At 39.9% G+C, this 20,847-nt stretch overlaps 1 protein-coding gene and 1 non-coding gene across 3 annotated transcripts; one reads left to right on the top strand and one right to left on the bottom strand.

Annotated features, from left to right (window-relative positions):
- Positions 1–1,028: 1,028 nt before the first annotated feature.
- Rab2b (RAB2B, member RAS oncogene family) lies at positions 1,029–20,843 on the bottom strand. 2 transcript variants are annotated; one of them, XM_051176833.1, is made up of 8 exons: positions 20,559–20,843; positions 20,270–20,341; positions 15,449–15,516; positions 9,908–10,069; positions 9,617–9,709; positions 5,259–5,370; positions 4,147–4,215; positions 1,029–3,180 (listed from the first exon to the last, which is right to left on the bottom strand). In XM_051176833.1, the coding sequence occupies exons 3-8, from the start codon at positions 15,481–15,483 to the stop codon at positions 3,073–3,075; spliced, it is 579 nt and encodes a 192-aa protein (XP_051032790.1). In that variant the 5' UTR covers positions 15,484–15,516; positions 20,270–20,341; positions 20,559–20,843; the 3' UTR covers positions 1,029–3,072. The 2 variants fall into 2 exon arrangements, with proteins under 2 accessions (XP_051032790.1, XP_051032789.1); XM_051176832.1 differs by having other exon boundaries at positions 9,908–9,990; positions 20,559–20,826.
- Positions 16,944–17,031, top strand: LOC127216268 (small nucleolar RNA SNORA72). The gene has a single exon (XR_007834008.1). It is a non-coding gene; the product is annotated as a small nucleolar RNA SNORA72 (small nucleolar RNA).
- Positions 20,844–20,847: the final 4 nt, after the last annotated feature.

Here is a 20,847-nt window from a genome sequence, read left to right on the forward strand (position 1 = left end):
AATTATTACTGGTTTCTATAATAAGAGCCTATTAACTTCTAGTTATTTTCTGTTACAGAATAAAAGACCCACCAACAAAGAAAGTCATTATAAGCTTCATAAAAAGAAGTGTCTGATCCAATGATTTCTACTAATTATACTGATTTGTTGCTATAAATTACATGATTCCCAGTGTTCATGGTTTCAAAAGCCAATTGACACCCAGAATGTCTCATAATTACCATTCAGAACATGGGGCTGGAAAGATGGAAAGATGTTTCTGTATTCACTCATGACCACTTGACTCAAGTCATGGATTTATAGCCACATTCTTTTCTGTTTCCTTTCAAAATGGCAAAGATACCTAGCATTGGAGGTTATAAAATATAATAGAATTGGGTGTGGGAATTAGGTTTCTTTCCCCCTTTTCCAACGATCCAACAGTATCAGAATGGTTCCCCTTTTGTCACACTGAGAATGACAGCTATAGGCAAAACACTGTTTGGCCAATTCTCTACTCCTTGTGAATTGTTAAAAAAAAAAAAAAAAAAAAAAAGTTAAACAGTAAAGAAAAACTTTTCAACAGAAATTACAATCCTGATGGATATGGGGCACATTCAGTGCTCAGGAGGCTAACATAGGAGGGTCAGGAGTTCTAGGGCAGCCTGAGCTACATAGTTTAATTTAAAAAGAGTAGAGAGAAAAGAAGGTGGGGAGGGGAGATGAAAAAAGGAAAGTACTAAATTATATACTTTATTTAGTTTTGTGCCTGGTAAGGAAACAGGCTGAATGCAAGCAAATTCAACAACTGATAAACCTTTTTGGAATGAGCAAGGTTAAAAAGCAAAACACCAAAAGCATAATCACTTCAATGGCCACATGTAGTCTTCTAAGTTCCTGTGATGTAATGCCGACTTTACTGCTACTACCAGGAGTAGAATTTGGTATTAACCGATTGTAAGAAGTGGGTATCTTTGATACAATACCCTAGGAGGATATCATCTACTTACACTTAGGGTAGAGTCACAAATGACACACGAAATAGCAGCTTAGATCATGCATATATTTAATAGTAAAACAGTCATTAACAATACGATTTAGAAAATTTGGTGAGACCTCAGTGCTGTGAAAGAAAATGAGATAAGTAAAAAAGACAGCAACTGTCCCAGAAAGTGGTGTGAGGAGTGAAGCAGATTGGGCTAAAATAGTATTGCATACTCTAAGGAGTGGGTGAAGACGTATCTACTTATTTGAGTCTTGGTAGCAGGCATTCTTACTGTATGCTGCACAGAATGGAGGGAGCAAGTTACAGTGAAGCAGCAGAGAGGAGCAATAGAGAACCAGGGTAAGCAGATGGGGAAAACATGAATACAATTACAAAGACAAGACTCTAAGGTCCTTTGTTTCTTCTAAAGTCTAAAGCCTTAAGTTTTAAATTATGCCACTCAAATTCAAGATCATGAATTGCACAGGGTACAGTAAAGAATGGTGCGATGGATTGGAAATGACATGGACCCTGCTCTGATAGAGCTTACATCCTACATGAGACAGACTCCCCTCACACCCCCCACCAAAAAACCCTACAAAACATGTTTACAAAGTAAAGCACATACAAATAAATACACATATGAATAACCATGATAGGAGTGCTAAGAGTGTTAATAACTTCTTAGAACTCCCTAAGTCAGTCATGGAGAATTTCCAGGAAAAAAAGAAAGAAAGAAAAGAAAAAGCCAGTATAATGTTAGAGGGCAGAGCATGTGTAAAGGTATAGAAGTTGGAATAAATATGTCATATTCAGTAAGCCAATTAGCTTGATTAGAGTAAAAGTCTAATAGATTTTGTTAGGAGTATGCCCAGCTATCTGGAAATCTGAGGCATCAGGATTCCAAGTTTAAGGCCTGCAAGTTCAAGGCTAGCCTAGACAACTTGCCTCAAAACAAAAAAGTAAAAGAGAAGGCTTCTGAGGGTATAGCTCAGTGGTACAACACTTATTTAGCATGTTTAAGAACCTAGATGTGATCTCGACCTGTCTAGCACACTCTCCCAAACATACATACACACACACATACACAAACACACACACACACACACACACACACACACACACACACACACCAAGTCAAAACAAAACATGAGGCAGAAGTATGATGAAACAGTGGAGATCAATTTGGTGAGAGAACTATAATGCTAGAACTGGTCCCCGAAACAAAACAAAAAGCTAACATTTTCTTAGGTAAATGATGTGGCTACTGGTCCAGTACCAACTCTGCTGCTCTCAAAATTCTGTAGTTAAGAAACAGGAACTAGCAATGAGAAAGGCCAGTTAGCCTCGGCTAATCATGGAGCTCCAGGTTCCTGTGAGAGATGATCTCTCAAAAACCAATGTGATGGTCTCATGAGGAATGATATTTAAGGTTATATAAAGAAACTAGGAATGAGATAGTACAGAGGGCCCCAGCTTCTATAGGAACTCCTATAAAATGATAAGCAGGTTTCCAAGGCAAGGAAATAAATTCAATGAAATTACTATGTACAGAGTTATCATCCAAGTTACCCAGATTCTTAGTCCTAAATGCTCAATTAGAACATCGTCCACTGTAGTGAATAACAGATGGATTTTTTTCCTTTCTCTCATTTTTCTTTTTGAATCAGGATCATACTATGTAGCCATGGACGGCCTGGTAATACTTATATAGTCCAGACTGACTTCAGAGCTCCTGAAAATCCTCCTGCCAAAAATCCTGAGTGCTGGAATTATAGGTATGTGCCACCACACCTAGCAAACAGATACTTAGTAAGTTGTTTATTTTTTAATTACTGTGACAATCAACTTTGATCCTAATATTTTAGAAATCAGAGCCCTGATCTATATGGAATATTCATGTCCCTACTGGTGGACAGGTTAGTAAGGGCCCGGCTTTCTCATGGTGTTTTTAGTGAAGGGTAAAGCATTGCACATTGAAAAGAGGCTGCTCTCAGCCAAAGCAAGTAAGACCTCTTTCTTTAAGCTGATTGATCTGAAGCTGTTCCAGGGGGGGAAAGAAAAAAAAAAAAAAAAAAAAAAAAAAAAAAAGAGTTCAGGCCAGATGTTCAGCAGCAGCCAGAGTCAGATCCTACATCACAAGAGTTCCGCTGAGATGAACTTGGTCCCGTTGATGTTGAAATCGACTGTTGGGGCCCAATCTTGATGCCATTGGCCTGCAAAAGAAAAAGGAATAATTCTTATATCAGTGCTGAAGTGAATGACAGAAAGGACAGGAATAAAGGAATAGTTACATTGTAAGAATCTTGTTCTCTAGCCAAATGTTTGTGGAAGAATGACTGGTTGTGGTGGAGTGTTAGTTAGTAGAGGTGGCTCTGTGCATGTTTTCAAGGTGCACCGCTGCACATAAATTTTATAGCTATGTGCAGAATTAAGATGTGATTAGGCAAGAGTAGGAAAACTAAGGGGACTGAGGAGATAGCTGAGCTGGGGAAATACTTGCCGTGTAAGCCTGAGGACCAGAGTTTAGATCCTTAGAAACCATCTAAGCGCCAGATGGACATGGCATTGCTCCTTCAATCTCAGTCCTTGGAAGGTAGAGATAGGGAATCCCTACAGCAAACTGGCTAACCAGACTAGTCTAAATGGTGGGGGAACCTGCCTCAATATGTAAGGTTATGAGTGATGGTAAAAGTACCTGCTGTCAACTTTAGGGCTCCACACATGTGAACATATGTATGTATGTATATATATATGCATGCACACCACATAACACATACATATGCCAAAGACACTTATTTACAGAGTAAGTGAAGTGAAAGAATATAAGTGGCATATTAGCATATGATTTTTTTTTGTTTGTTTGTTCTATCCCAGAGTTTTCCCTCCTGAGCAATTAAGAATTATCTTTCTCTCATGTTCTGGAATAGTAGGAAACTGAAATCAAGAAGAAAAAAAACTCATAGTATGTTAGTCTGTGGACGGCTAGCTTATCTCTTTCAGTTTTATGGGGCTCAAACTTGAGTGAAAACAGAAACTAAAGATGGGTTCTTAGCACCTGCACTTACAAAGAGAAAAAGTCTGAATTGGCAGTTGTGATTAATGTGATGCCAGGCAGGAGTGCTGACATGACAGGGAGCTCCTATCAAGGTAACTGCCAGTCCCAACCCCACCCTTCTCACCTCATTGTGGACATCAAATAAGCCCTGCTGGATCTTCCTATATATTTCTTTGGCTGTGTTAATGAAGGCCTGAGAAAGACATAAATCATGTATCACTCTTAAATGTAGACATGAGAGAAATACAAATCTGAGGAGATCCAGATCAGCCAGGGCTACCCAGAAACACTCTATCTCAAATTAACTAACTGAAACCTTAGAATAATTAAGAAACACTAGAAAGGAGTATACAAAAAATTTCACCTAGGCATGGTGGTATATGCTTTTAATCCAAGCACTATGGAGGCAGAAGGCAGGTGGATCTCCATGATTTTGAGGCCAACCTGGTCTACATAACAAGTTCTAGGCCAGTCAAGGTAATCTAGATCCTGTCTAAAAAAAAAACCAAAACCTCAGCCAGGCAAAGGTGGCACCCAAAAGGCAGAGGCAGGCAGATCTCTGAGTTTGAGGCTAGTCTGGCCTACAGAGTGAGTTCAGGATAGCCAGGGGCATATGGAGAAACTGTCTCAGAAACAAACAAAAAAGGATAATTTCCACAGATGTCCTTTTAAAAGCCATTTACTAGATAGAGTGATATGTACCGGTCATCCCAATATGTCAGGGACGAAAGCAGGAGGATCGCAAATATGAGGCCAGCCTGAGTTACACAACATGTTTTGGGGTAGTTTGGGCTGTATAACATGATTATATCTAAAGAAAGAAAACCACCACCACAATAAAATACATTAAGTACAGTTGTAAAAATGTAATCTTACTGTATGTACTGATGTTCATAGGTATTAGATTAGCAGCCATTGCAAATAAAACAAATACACTCAGCCAGGCAATACAGTCAACACCTGGCATCACAATGAGGACAGTTTCTGTGGGATTCCCAACTTAAGTGATTTATAAATAACAGTGGTATCTAATCCTCAATAATGTTATCCAAGGCAAAAGTAAACCGTTAGGAATTTGGGTAAAGAAAATGGGACAATTCCCCTGGAAGGAGACATCCAGTCACTCTGACCACAATACTTTCTTTGTTTACTCATGTCCCCTGGAGAAGAGAATTCTGAAGAATACAACAGCAGTACAGCCTCTGAGCACTCTCCCCATTTTCTTTGTAATGGTACCTCTTCAACATTGCAGGCTGTCTTGGCTGATGTTTCCATGAATATAAGGCCATGCTCCCGAGCAAAGGCCTCTCCTTCCTCTCTTTTCACATCCCTTCGGGATTCTAGATCACTGTAAGAGAGTAATAAGGGAGAAAACTTTAAAGATTTAAGAGGAGGGGGTGACCATAGTTCCAAAGGATCCCACCACAGTTTAAAACTGCCAATTAATGCACCAAAGGTGTAAACACTACAGGAAGATCTTATATGGGCTTATTGACTTCTATGATTCACATTCATAATAGCTTCTGAAGGGCTGAAGATAATACTACTCTCTGTTACAAAGAACAGGCTTACACAGAAGTAAGCAAACCTCAGTCACTTCAGGTATCCTATGCTTTTTGTTTGTTTAGGTTTTGGGTTTTGGATTTTGTTGTTGTTGATGTTATTGTTGTTTTGTTTTTCAAGACAGGATTTCTCTGTGTAGCTTTGGAGCCTGTCCTGGAACTCTCAGTAGACCAAGCCATTCTCCAACTCAGAGACCAGCTTGCTTCTGCCTCCTAAGCGCTGGGATTAAAGATGTGCACCACCACCCAGCTGGTCTTTTGTTCTTTTATTATGAGACAGAGTTTCCTCTATGTGTTCCTGGCTGTCTTGGAGCTCACTCTGTAGACCAGGCTGAACACAAACTCACAGAAATCTGCCTGCCTCTGCCTCCTGAGTATTGGTGTTTGCCAACGACCCCACCCCCACCCTGTGACTTTTCAGGTGGGATCCAGACAGCACAGTAGAGATGATAAAGGGAGGTGCTATTTAGTAGAAGGCTAAAGATTTCTCATCCTGTAGTGATGACACTTTCTTTACCTAGAATAAACTCATGAGAGACTGAGCCAGGAATAAGGAGAACAGTAACCTTAACTTTTTCTGGCCTCATTTCTAGTATGTATAGGATACTTAGCGCTCCAGAATTAGAGAAAGTGATAGGGATACAATTTAGGTGAAATAGGAGAAAGAAGAGCCAAAACCAGAAATGAAGAAAAGTAGCATGGAAAGGCCATGAAAACTAGAATAAGAAGCTAGTGAAAACAGTAAGATTGACCTAGTTTTTGTTTTTCAAATGGGAAATTTTGTCTCAAAGAGTCTAGTTTTTAATCATGAAAACAATAAGAAGTCCATGATGTTTGTTAGAATTACTTTTGAGCTGGGTGGTGGTGGTGAACATCTTTAACCAGCACTCAGGAGGCAGAGGCAGGAAGATCTCTGTCAGTTTGAGGCCAGCATGGGTTCCAGGATAGCCAGAACTATTTCACAGAAAAACCCTGTCTTGAAAACAAAAACAAACAAAAGAGAATTGATGGGAGATGCCATTATGTATATATGTTTCTCATACTGGTTAATAGTAAAGCACTGTTGGCCAATAGGAAAGGAAAATAGGAGGGACTAGGAGACAAGGAGGAAATAGGAAGTAGTAAGGAGGGGTCAAGATGGAGAGCCTAGAGAGAACAGAACCGCCATTCCTCCGCTCTCGGTAAGACCATATGGAAATACACAGAAATGGGTTAATAATTAAGACAAAGCTAGCCGATAAGAAAATAGTAACTGGCCAACAGTATAATAACAAATACAGAGTCTCTGTGCATTATTTGGGGCTGGCGGCATGGCGGCAGGACAAGACCTGGCAGCGGGCGGAAAAACCGTACTCGTTACAGAGAATTACTATTGTTGTAATGAAACACCATGACCAAAAGCCATGTGGCAAGGAAAGGGTTTATGCTTCCACATCACACTATCATTAAAGGACAGTCTGACTGTCCAGGAACTCTCTGTGTAGACCAGGCTGGCTTTGAACTCAGAGATCCACTTGTTATGGTATGCATCACTATGATGATGAAGAAAGAATGGAAATTTTTATAAAAGGAAGTATAAATATTTTTTTTTTTTTTGTTTTTTGTTTTGTTTTGCTTTTTCAAGACAGGGTTTCTCTGTGGCTTTGAAAGCTATCCTGGAAGTAGCTCTTGTAGACCTGGCTAACAATTTTCTTTTAATTTGGCCTTATAACTTTTCTAATAGTTAATACATTATTATTTAGGAGTTCAAATGTAGTTCAGTTAGTAGAATGCTTGACTAATATGCACAAAGAACTGCGTTCAATCCCCAGGTATTCAGAGCTTACCCTGGTAATTCTAGCCGAAGGATTAGAAAATCAAGTTTACCTTCAACTACACAGTGTGTTCAAGGACAGCCTGCCACACCTGAAGCTCTGTCTCCAAAGAAGTTATGTTATTTTCAATACATTTTATTTATTTATTGTGTGTGTATGTGTTTACCCGTGTGGGTATACCTATGACATGGCATATAGGTAGAAGTCAAAGGCAACATATGAGAAAGTTGTTTCTTTCTACATGTATGATCCAGAGATCAACTTTATATCATTGTGTCATTGGACTTGGCAGCAAGTACTAAAATATGTTATTTAGATCTAACTATTTCATTTTTTAAGATTTTTTTTTAAAAAGTTATATGTATGTGTACCATTTGTGTTCAGGTACCCATAGAGGCCAGAAGAAGGTGTAACATCCCCCTACAGCTGGAGTCATGGGCAATGGTGAGCCACCTAACATGGGTGCTGGGAATAGAACTCAGGTCCTTGGGCAGAACAAGAGTTCTTAACCCTTGAGCCATCTCTCCAGCCTGTTTTTGGGCTCATCTAGCCCAAGTTAAGCTCCATTTCTCTGTATAACCAAAGATAGTTTTCAAATCCTGATCCACCTGTCTCCACTTCTCAGATTTTTGGATTACATGGTAATGCCTGGTTCATCAATTTTTATTATTTGTCTGTTGTTTGCTTTTTTGGTTTTCTGAGACAGGTTTTCTATGTGTAACTTTGGGGCCTGTCCTGGCTGTCCTGGAACTCACTCTGTAGACCAGGCTGGCCTCAAACTCAGAGATCTGCCTGCCTCTGCCTCCTGGGATTAAAAGTATACACTATCATTGCCTGCCTTTGAATTTTTAAATACATATTTATGTACCAATTTATTTGTGTGTTTGTATGTCTGTGTGGGGGTACATTCACATCATAGTGTACCCATAGAGGTAATAGGACAACCCTCAGGAATCACTTCTCTAACTTTTACCATATGGAGCCCAGGGACTGAACCAAGGTTGTCATGGTTGGTGGCAGGCATCTCTACTCACCGAACCATCTCACTGCTTCCGATCTAATTTTTGAGACAGGGTTCTGATATATAGGCCAGGCTGGCCTACAACTTGCTATATAATCCAGATTGGTCTCAAACATGAATCTCTGTCTCACAGTGCAAATAGATATGCACTGGTTAGATTTAATTCAGCCAGGTATTTCTTTTGAGCTATAGATAAAATTTTTAAAAATTATATATTAAAACTAAAAAGAATAATTTCTTTTTAATTTAAATTAGGAATACAAGGCTTGCCAAAATGTAAAGTGGAACCCTTGTGAACTTCTGGTAGAAATGCAAAATGGTGCTGCTACTGTGGTGGCTCCTCAACATTTAAACAGAGAATTCCCAAATGATCCAGCCACCTTACTGGCTACACAGCCAAAAGAACGCAAAGTAGGAATTTGAACAGACACATCTTTTTTCCCATGTTCAGGACAACAACAGTCACAATAGCCAAAAAGTTGCAGTAGCCCAAGGGTTCACAGAAAGACAGGTAAATGAAACGTGATCATTATAAATACTAGAATTCTGAAAAAGGAAGTTCTGATCATGCTGTAATGGACAGTGCTTGAAGACATTTTGCTAGATAAAATAAGCCACTTATAAAAGCACAAGCATTATGTAATTCTACTGATGAGCTGCCTACAGTACCTGTATTTATTTGTTTATTTTTAATTCATTTCTCTTTTATGCCTTTCACATCATGTATCTCCATCCTGAGTACTTGTATTTATAAAGAATGTAGAGGCTGGGTGTGACGGCACAGTCCTGTAACCCCAGCACTCAGGCCTAGGTTGTCTAGTGAGATTGAGGCCAGCCTAAGGTACACAGGCCCTGTTTCAACGATAACAAAAGAAAGTAGGATGGTGGTTGCCAGATGGTGAGGAAGACACCAAGGGCAAGGAAGATGACAAAATTCAATGGTTCCAAAGTCTGAGAAAATGACAAAGTTCTGAAGATGGATAATGGTGAGGTTTGCAGAGCAATTCTAATATGGTTAGGGCCTCAGAATATCCTAGAAATGGTTAAAATGGTAAATTTTGTGCATATCTTACCATAGTAACATTTTCTTACTAAGATGATATATTAAAGTCTGGGTATCAAGACAAAGAAATTCCATATCCACAGAGAAAGTTTGATGCCTCCTGGTAACTAGTATTTATAAAGGTAAAACGTTACCTCTTATTTCCGATCAGCATTATAACCATGTTCGAGCTTGAGTGCTGGCGGGCATCCTCTAACCATGACGTCAGGTGGTTGAAGGTTTCACGTCTATAGCAGAACAATTTAGAATCGTGGTAAGGAGCCTGTTTCAATAAGTCAAAGTTGCTCCGTATACACGAGAAGGGAAGTTACATGTGTGCAAAAGACCAGCCATCCCTACTCTGAGTCCTTGGCAGAGGCCGTAGATAGAGGACAGCTTTAGGGAAGTGAGGCAGGCCCCCCTCCCCGCTCCAGCCACTCACTCACCTTGTGATATCGTACACCAGCAGTGCTCCAGCTGCTCCCCTGTAGTAGGAACGGGTGATAGAACGGAAGGACTCTTGCCCAGCCTTTACCATCAACATGGCAACAAAAAATCCCAGTAAAACTAGGTTATTTCCAGAGAAAGTGACTTGCTCACATGCCACCCTAAAACAAAGAATTTAACTAAAGAAAGAACTTGTGCTAGATTAAGAAATAATAATAAATTAGGGAAAAGAAATATGCCTGTCCAGGGAGGAGTCCAGGTGAGCTATTTTTCAATAAATAAATACATACATATTTAAGTATTTTATTTATTTATTTATTGGTTTTTATGTATTTTATTTATTTATGTATTGGTTTTTTTTTGAGACAGATTTTTCTGTGTAGCACAGCCCTAGTTGTCCTGAAAGTAACTCTGTAGACCAGGCTGGCCTCGAACTCAGAGATCTGCCTGCCTCTGCCTCCTGAATGCTGGAATTAAAGGCTTGTGCCACCACCACCTGCCCAAACTACAAAATATTCTTAGCCTTTGGTCCAGACTCAATGCCAACAGTATGATACCAACAACCTTCATATATGTTTCCCAATATCCCCTAGAGTAAAACTGGAAATGGGGCTGAAACTCAATCCCAAATATGATGTTGAATATATTATATTACTTTTTCTGTTTTCATTCATGTATCTGTAAAAAAGGAAGATTATCTTAGAATGCTAATATTTTGTCTGGCAGAAGGCAAATTTCAATGCAACAATGTAGAAAATCAGATATGAGCAACTGAGTTTATGCTAAGTAGCCCTTGGGTTTCTCTGATAACAGCAAGACTACCTGGAAGTTCTTAGCTAAGATCCTGTGGTAGAAAATAGGAATAAGGAATAGGGAATGAGCCGGGCAGTGGTGACACATACTTTTAATTCCAGCACTTGGGAGGCAGAAGCAGGCAGATCTCTGTGAGTTCCAGACCAGCCTGGTCTACAAGAGCTAGTTTCAGGACAGGCTCCAAAGCTATGCACAGAAATCCTGTCTCCAAAAACCACAGTGGGGGAGGGGGAGGAATAGGGAATGACGTCCAAGATCTAGGATAGTTTTCCTTAAAAGAATCTTGTTCAGCCAGCTGGGTGGTGGTAGTGACACATTCCTTTAATCTCAGCACTTGGAGGCAGAAGCAGGTGAATCTATGTGAGTTCAAGACCAGCCTGGTCTACAGAGCAAGTTTCAGGACAGCCAGGACTGTTACACAGAGAAACCCTGTCTTGAAAAACAAAAACAAAAAACAAAAAGAATACTGTTCAGAATCTTATCTCATGTCTGATGGAACAAAAATATTGCCTTATTTATAACTGAGCAATGAATTCCTCCCATGCTCTACATACTTTTGTTTTTTTAGTCTAATAGTTCCTTTATTTTATTTTTGCTTAAGGGAATCACAAGTGTCATTTAAATAACAACACTGGGCTGGGGAGATGGCTCAAGGATTAAGATGCTTGCTGTTCTATCATATGAAAAAACTTCAGATTCCAGATCCACACCAGGCAGCACACAAACACCTGTAACTCCAGTTCCAAAGGATTCAGTGCCCCTTTCTGGCCTGTGTGAGCACATAATATATACATGCGCGCGCACACGCACGCACACACACACACACACACACACACACACACACAGCCTTCTTCTAACACTAATACTCATTCTGCATCCGAGTACTGAAAAGACCAAAGCAAAAGAACCCTGAGTTTGAGGCCAGACTGGACTGCATAGTAAGACCCTGTTCTCAAAAAACATAACAAAACCAACCTACCACACAAAATACTTAGTATTGAATCAATCCTGTTAGAAAAGTTTTCACATTTTTGGAATAATTTATCCTCATAAAACCCATATTCTATCACTAGAAATCTATGTTGGAAACATAAATGGTCTTTTATAGTATACAACCAACCCATAAAAGTACTGATATAAAATAACAAGATTCTTCTTTGAAATTTAAATAATTTTATGTGTATAAGTATTTTGCCTTCATGTATGTTTGTATGTATACCATGTCTGGTACCTATGGTGGTCAGAAGAAGGCACTGGATCCCCTGGAACTGGAGCAATGGATGGTTCTGAGCCACCATATGAGTCCTGGGAATTGAACCCAGGACCTCTGCAAGAGCATCAAGGGTTCAACCTTTGGGCCATCTCTCCAGCTCCTACCATAACATTTTAAACTATTATTTATTTATTTGCCTAGGAACCATAAGAGATAATCACATATATCATCTAATACAATTTTCCTAGTACTCTTAAAGAAGACTGCTATTATTCTCCTTTGAAGAAAATGGGGGAAACAAAGCTCAGGGGGGCAAGTTAGACAGCTGGCTAAAACCTACACAGCAGTGCTGTAATATAAAAACAGAGCAGTAGCACTCCATAGCACAGAAGCCTTACAATCTGAGTTAGGGTACAACTATATGAGAAGAGAGTCTGCTAACTTATAGTGATTCTCTCCCCAGATACACAGCCTCTGGAAGCATCATACAATTCCTTAGTCTTTTACTGGTAATTCTGGAAACACCTTTAAGATTTGAAAAGCACCTTTGTCCACTAAAAGTTCTGTAGAATATTATATTTACTCTGTCATAGTATACCCTAACTCTTTTGGGGCCCTGTTTTGCTCTTATCTCCTAATTTTTTTGTTTGTTTGCTTTATTTTTCAAGACAGCCTACGGATCAAGTTATAAAATTCCCAGCTAGTGCTCCAGTGCCTGTCTGCTCCTTGCTATGATGATCATTGAACAACTCTCTACAACTATAAGGTCCCAATTAAATGCTTTCTTTATAAGAATTGCCTTGGTCATGATGTCTACTCATAGCAATAGAATAAGTAAGAAATAGGTGTAGGTAAGCCATCACATCAAGTGGAACATGGATCTTTGATGAAGAGAATTTACAGCTTTTTAATTTCTCCCAAGTGGGAGTAAGATACATAGTTTGAAATATCAGCTGTAAGTCAGATAGTGTTTTGTTGGTGGTGGTAGTAGTGTTTTCTGTTGCTTGTTTTTATTTTCTTGTTGCACTGTGTTGGTTAGCCTGGAACTCTATGTAGACCAGGCTGACCTTGATTTTCAGGAACCCTCTGTCTCCTGAGTGCTGGGATAGCATGCATCACCATGCCAAGCTTGCCATGTAGTTCTTTTATTTTTAAATGATTCATTTCTTTTTATTTTATGCACATTGGTGTTTTGCCTGCATAGATGTCTGTTTGAGTGTGCTCGATCCCCTGGAATTAGAGTTACAGACAGTTGTGAGCTGCCATTTGAGTGTCAAGAATTAAACCCATGTCCTTTGGAAGAGCAGCCAGTGCTATTAACCACTGAGCCATTTCTCCAGCCCTGACACATATTTCTTAAAGATCCTATCCATATAACATATAATTGTGGCTCTAAACTTTTTTCATGACCAAACCATTTTTCATGTCAGCACTTAAGAAAAAAAGAAAAGCCCACTCAGGAATCAGTGGCAGGTGGATCTACGTGGGTTCAAGGCCAAGGCCAACCTGATCTACAGAATAAGTTCCAGGACAGCCAGTATCATAAGAGAGAAACCCTGTCTCAAAACAAAACAACAAAACAAAAAAACAAAAACATGGCCCTGACCATACTAACTGGCATCTACAAACTTTTATTCTTGGCACTAAAACATGTATTTTTCTTTAAATACAGACATGGTGGCACACACCTTGTAATCCCAAAATTTGAAAGTGGAGGCAGAAGGATAAGGAGTTCAAGGTTATCCTTAGCTACATAGCTACTTGGGCTATCTGAGGTCCTGTCTCTAAAAAGAAAAAATTAAATAACATTAACTTAAGTCAAAGAAGTAGGAACTAACTTATACTGGTCTTTATACCCACTGGCTTCACCCTCTGCTTGTAAGAATTTATATCTTGACCTCTTGGGGGTGTGTGGGGTTCCCATTAGTAGAAATACAAAAATTAAATATAATAAAACCGGAATTGCAATATGTAGTTGGTAAATAGTGGCAATGAACTCAAGACAGGGAATGATTTTAGGTAAATATTATGAATTATTTCTAGTTCTTTTAAACTAGAATAGAGACTACAATATTTGCCTTTGAGGAAAGAATAGTATAAATGAAATATTGCACACAAAAGCAATTTCTCTCGATTAGACAAAAATTTGTTAAGCCAAGCCAAACTTTGATAGTATTTCACTGACTAAATTTTAAAATACAAGCAAGTCTCAAAACAAGCAAGCAAACAAACAAAACCCTAAAAACAAATAAATAAAATACAAGCAACTTTAGCCCTAGAATTTTAATTCTCAAACATCTGCATAGAATTTTAATAAATAAGAATGTTCAATGAAGACATTTAGGGATAACCTAAATGTCTATCAATGCACACACACTTTTGTGACTAGGTAGCTGTTAAAAGAAGTGAGACAGATCTGTATTTACTGATATTGAAGTCTTGGAAATATGGAAACTACTATAGAAAAAGCATAGTTATGTTTACTCTTGTCCTAGTTCTACACATGTAAATACTAACGAAAACAAAATCTCAGGCTGGTAAGATGGCTCAGTGAGCAAAGCACTTGTTATGCAAACCTGACAGACAGGCTGAAAGAGAACCACTCCACATGTACCAGGTTGCATGCATACACCACCACCATACACGAGTAATAAAGAAGTTGTTAAAAGTCTTTGGAAAGGGCTAGAGAGATGGCTCAGCACCTAAGAGCCCTGCTGTTCTAGAATCCTGAGCTCAACTCCCAGCAACAACATGGTAACTCACACCCATCTATAGTGGAATCTGATGCCCTCTTCTGGCATAAAGTCATAATGCAGATAGAGCACTCACATGCATTAAATAAATATTTGTTTTTAAAAAGTCTTTGGAAAAACTCAACCATATACTTGTACTTATTTATAGACAGGTCTCTCTGTAGTCTGGCTGGCCTAGAACTCACTATGTAGGCATGTCTGGCTTCTAACACAGAGATTCTGCTTGTCTCTGCATCCAAAGTCAAGTGCTGGGATTAAAGGTGTGCAAAATGTCTATTTATGAATTTAAATGCACAGAAGTCCGAAAGCATATACACTGAATCATTAACAGTGGATCCCTCTGGCAGAATAACAACAGTGGGGGATAGAAAATGGTCTTATTTTTTATTTATTTATTTTTTTACTGTATTGAGTCTCTTTTTTTAGGGGAGTTTTCAAGACAAGATTTTTCTGTATAGCCCTGGCTGTCCTCAAACTCACAGAGATTCACCTGCCTCTGCCTCCTGAATGCTGGAATTAAAGGCCTGTGTCACCACTGCCCCCTCAAAATTGAGTCATTTAAAATAAAAAAAAAAAAAAATGAATTTTTTTTTTGACTTGAATATCTTAGTATGTAATCCCTTCTGGCTTGACCTTTCAGCTTCTTGCCTCATCCTACAGTTTTAAAACTACAGGTGTGTAGCACCACACGTGGCTACATTAGCTTTTATTGCTATAACTGGATCTTGGTCTAGTATTAAATTATTTTTGCCTTCTCTTACCGTATCCCAGATTTGCAGTTTGATTTGTTTTCCATCAATGTTGACCATACGGGCTCCAAACTCCACCCCTGTCAGTGAAGGCCAAAAGAAGGGATATGACTGTCATGAACACATGCATGTTAATCTGGAAACTCATACTTTTCCCCAAAGGGTTATAATGATTCCTTTGTGTTCACTCACTGACTTTCAGCTCATTACAGCTACTTACTGCTCAACTAAGATTGTGTTCCTTTGGTTTCTTTTCTAGAATTAAAAATCCATGGACACTGGGGGATGTAGCACCCTTGATAAAGTATTTGCCTAGCATGCATGAGTACCTGGATTCAATCCCCAGAACCAAATAAAACTGAGCACGAGGCTGGAGAGATGGCTCAGCAGTAAAAGCAAAATATGTGCTGCTCTTATAGAGGACTGGAATTTGGTTCCTAACCCCCTCATCAGATAGCTCATAACTGCCTGTAGCTCCAGGGATCCCTTTCCTGGAATATGCGACACAGACAGACAGACAGACAGACAGACACACACACACACACACACACACACACACACACACACACACACACCCCAAAACCCCTTAACTGGGCATGGCAGTCATGCCTGAGATCCCAGCTCTCAAAGAGGGGGAGGCAATAGGAGTACTAGGATCAGGAGTTCAAGATCATCATCACTTGTATAATAAACTCAAGGTTGGCCTGAGGTTCAGGTTAAAAAAAATAATCACATTCTACAGCTGTATGTATAATTCAGTGCTAGTGCAACTGCAAAAGATTTAAGTCTCTTGGTTTAGTCCCTGGCACCAAAAATAAATAAGTGGATTCTAAGTGATAATACATCCAAATGTAGATAAGGGAATAAATTCTAATTAAAATAAAAAAAATACAAATATTCTCACTGTTCTGATTTTATGATCAGGGCAAAATTTACTGTATTAAGACCCCGGAGGGCAAGGCTGGAGAGATGATGGTTCAGTGTTTGAGAGCATTGGCTGTTCTTCCACAGATCCTGAATTCAATTCCCAGCAACCACATGGTGGCTCATAATCATCTATAATGAGATCTGGTATCCTCTGCTTGTGTGCAGGTAGAACTGTATAATTGAAAATAAATAAATCTTTTTTTTTTTTAAGACCCTAGAGGGCTACAGAGATGGCTCAGTGGTTAAGAGCACTGGCTGAGCTGGGCACTGGTGGCACACACCTTTAATTCCAGCACTCGGGAGGCAGAGGCAAGAGGATCTCTGTGTTCGAGACCAGCCTGGTCTACAAGAGCTAGCTCCAGGACAGTCTCCAAAGCTACACAGAGAAACCCTGTCTCTAAAAACCAAAAAAAAAAAAAAAAAAAAAAAAAAAAGAAAGAGCACTGGCTACTGTGCTGGCTCTCAATTCTCAATCACCTGTAACTCCAGCTCCAGAGAACTCAACAATTTCTGGGCCCTGCCAAGACCTGTGCACACATGTACAAATAGATATGCATATACATACAAATAAAAATAAATAAACCTAAGCGGGGACAGAAAAGAACACGTATATGTCCCCAGGGCTAGTTCTTTCCCTAGGTCTGGTTTTACAAATTCTGGTAATAACACAATCAGTTGATTTATTATATATAAGACCTTATAATGATGACTAAGATTCTAGATTATCTTTTATTAGCCTTAAGAAAAGTGACAGATGTTGGGTGGAGGTGGTGGAGCATGCCTTTCTTTAATATCATCACTTGGGAGGCAGAGGCAGGCAGATCTTAGTGAGTTCCAGGACAGCCAGGACAGAGAAATCCTGTTTCAAAAAAAACAACCAAGTAACCAAACAAAAAGCAAACCCAGAGCAGTTACTCAAACAATTTGCAAATAATGTCTGGAGAACTTGTACCCATTACAAGGCAAGTTCCAGGACATTCAAAGCTACACAGAAAAACCTTCTCAATGAAAAACAAGAGTGAAAGTACAGCCACTGTAGGGAAGTTTTGTGATAAGCAGTTTCCATTGTAAAGCTACAATTCACAGAAAAAGATTGAGAAAGAAAACTTACAATTCTAGGAAAAATAAAACTGAAAGGCAGTAAAGTTTTTCTTCTTTTCTTTAAAGATTCATTTATTTGAGGCTGGAGAGATCACTCAGCAGTCAAGAGCACTGGCTGCTCTCTCAGGGGCCTGGGGTTCAATTCCCTGTATCCACATGCAGCTCGTAACTGTCTGTAGCTCCAGTGCCAGGAGATCCGACACCCTCACAGAGACATGGATGTGGGCAAAACACCAATGCACATAAAATAAATAAATCTTTATAGATTTATACAGTGCTCTGCCTGCACACCAGAAGGTACCAGATCTCATTATAGATGCTTGTGCCCCCCAAGACGTAGATAAATTCTTAAGAATGTTAGTGTATACTAAAATCTGACTATGTAATATGTAATTCAAAGAATTTCTAAACTGTTTGAAAGTACTTTTTTTTCTTCTTCTTCTTTTTTTTTTTGTTTTTTTTTTTTTTTTTTTTTTTTTTTTTTTGGTTTGAGACGACAGGGTTTCTCTGTGTAGCCCTAGTTGTCCTGGCACTCACTCTGTAGACCAGGCTGGCCTAGAACTCACAGAGATCTGCTTGCCTCTGCCTCCCGAGTGCTGGGATTAAAGGCTTGTGTCACCAATGCCCAGCCTTCTTTTTTTTTTTTTTTAAAGATTTATTTATTTATTATATACAGTGTTCTGCCTGCATGTATGTTTGTGTGCCAGAAGAGGGCACTGGGTCTCATTATAGATGGTTGTGAGTCACTATGTGGTTAATGGGAATTGAACTCAAGATCTCTGGAAGAGCAGCCAGTGCTCTTAACCTCCGAGCCATCTCTCCAGCCCAGTATTTCCTCCTCCTTCTTTTTGTTTTCTTTCTTTTTTAGGCTTTTAAAATTTTATGAATATAAGTGTTTTACCTACATGTAAGTATGTGTGTTACATGTGTGCTTAGTACTTGTGGAGGCCAGAAGAAGGCAACAGATCCCTCTGGAACTGAGTGACAGATGGTTATGAGTTGCCATGAGTTTCCATTTGGGTTCTGGCAATTGAACCCTGGAAGAGCAAGCAGCCAGTGCACCTAACTGACGAGTCATCCCTCCAGCCCCCTTGAAAGACTTGGCAGTGTCTCAGAATGCCCACTAGTTCTGTGTATAAAGCAGGACTTCTTTACTGTAATTCTGAAATTATTTTCATTTGCAATTAAGAAAGTTGCCTAGAGACAGGTGGATCTCTGTGAGTTCAAGGCCATTCTGGTCTACAGAGCAACTTCTGGGATGGCTAAGGCTGTTTTACAGAGAACCCCTGTGTTGAAAAACCACAAAAGAAAGGAAGGAAGGAAAGAAGGAAGGAAGAAAGGAAGGAAAAAGGAAGAAAGAAAGTTGCCTAAGAAACAGATCTTCTCTTTGGGTGGAGGGGGGCATGGGAGGATGGGAGGGAGAGGGAACTGGGATGGATATGTAAAATAAGAAAAAAGGAAGACGGAAACAGGTCTTCAAGGACAAGAGATCTTCACTAGTAATTCTCAGAATTCACCAGAAATAGCCTATCTCAAAGAGGTTTGGAAACTGGCAAACTGATAAGACTTTTGGCATACTTCTATTTCAAGGTAAAATTCATTTCAAGGACAGTATTTCAAAAACAGTCATGTTAAAAATGTTGCATCATATGTCAGACAATTCCTCCCCTTTTCTATTTTTATACAGTATTTTGGACATAGCACAAGTAATGACAATTCAGTCATCCTATGTAGATATCCTCTCCCTACATAGAATATTTCTACTTTAAGGTGCTACAACCTATAAGACAGATATAAAAATTGCTTCTGCCTGTTACCTCAATAAAAAACAAAAGCTACTTTTTGAAAAAAAGTCAGTCAATTTCTCTTTCTTTCAGAAAAGTTAAGAATGTAATTTCAATGAGTAAGAAACTAAAACATTGGGGCTGGAGAGATGGCTCAGGGGTTAAGGGCACTTCACTGCTCTTCCAGAGGTCCTGAGTTCAATTCCCAGCACCAACAAGGTGGCTCACAGGCATCTGTAATAGGATCTCATGCCCTCTTCTAGTGTGCATGAAGACAGAGCACTCATATACATAAAATACATGAATAAATAAATAAACCAAAACATCAACAAGCAAACAAAACAGACTGAGCACATCTAATCCCAGCATTTATGTGGTGGAGGCAGTAAGATGCAGACCTGTTCAAGATCATCTTCAGGTTACACATGGGGTACAAAGCCAGTCTTCCAAACAAACAAAAAACAAAATTAAGGTGCATGCCCCTAATCACAGCACTTGGAGGCTGAGGCAGGAGGATATCTGGAAATTCATGGCCAGTGTGGAATATAGAGTGAATCTGAGGCTACCCTGGACTATATAGTCAGAACTTGTCTCAAACAAAGAGGGCGGAGAGGAGAAGGACTGGGGATGACTCTTACATTGGCTTTCCCCTCTCCAACACAAAAAGAGTCGTATGTCAATGTTTACTTCGAAATACATTACGTTGGTAGTTAACCACAAAGTACAGATGAGTTTCTGAATAAGCAGTTGTGTTTACGTGGAATTTTTTCATAAACATACAAGTTGCATTTGAAGAAAAAATTCCTATGGCAACTAATGTTTATCTCACATCCATCTCTAAAGTTACCTTTCAATTATTTACCCTCTATTTACCAGCTTTTATCACTTTTCATATAGCATGGCTTCGGACTAAGGTAGGGAGGCGTAACTTTTTACTTAGAATACTGAGACTGTTAACTTCCTCCTTCAGCAGTTCAGCCAGCCAGCTTTTATATGTTCTGGAACGAGGGGATACGCTTACCTATTGTGAGGTCGTGCACAGGCTGGAACCGCTTATCGGTGAACTGCAGGAGGAGGCATGACTTCCCCACACCTGAAAAAGGACGGTGCGGACTAGACGCGCCACCCGGGAAGCGGCTGGCTCCCAGGCCGGGCACAGGGTCTAAGGAAAGACAGCCCCGCCCCCGGAGCTCGCCCCGCCCCCTCCGCTCAACTCCGCTCGCCCGGCCCCCTCGTCCCGCCCCGCCCCCAGGCCGATTTTGGAGGTGGGATCCCCGCCCCAGCCTCGCAGGCGGTCCTCCGGCGGCTACCTGTGTCTCCGATGATGATGTACTTGAAGAGATAAGCATAAGTCATGGTCCCGAGGCGTCTGTGTTCCGGGTCCGCCTGATTTCTACAGCCACTTACCTCCGACCTCTCTAGCCACTCAATCTACCGATCTCCTTATTTGCCTCCGCTCCAGCCCTTCTAGCTCAGGCCGCGTCTCTATTGCTCTCCCCAGAAATCCTCGCTGGATTCGGAGTACCCGACGCCGCCTCTAGGGCCGCCCCGCGCTCTTCTATATGCCATTATCCCACCAAGCTCCAGGGGGCGACAGCG

The sequence above is a fragment of the Phodopus roborovskii genome, unplaced genomic scaffold, assembly GCF_943737965.1.
Source record: "Phodopus roborovskii unplaced genomic scaffold, PHOROB, whole genome shotgun sequence".
In the NCBI taxonomy this organism is placed as follows: domain Eukaryota; kingdom Metazoa; phylum Chordata; class Mammalia; order Rodentia; family Cricetidae; genus Phodopus; species Phodopus roborovskii.

Bases quoted from the DNA above. Each gene is read 5' to 3' on its own strand.
- Rab2b (XM_051176832.1), bottom strand. From the start codon at position 20,604: ATGACTTATGCTTATCTCTTCAAGTACATCATCATCGGAGACACAG. The intron at 20,342-20,558 runs GTAGCCGCCGGA...GTCCTTTTTCAG, and splicing joins CATCATCATCGGAGACACAG to GTGTGGGGAAGTCATGCCTC. The intron at 3,181-4,146 runs GTGAGAAGGGTG...TTTCTTTTGCAG, and splicing joins TATTTGATGTCCACAATGAG to GCCAATGGCATCAAGATTGG.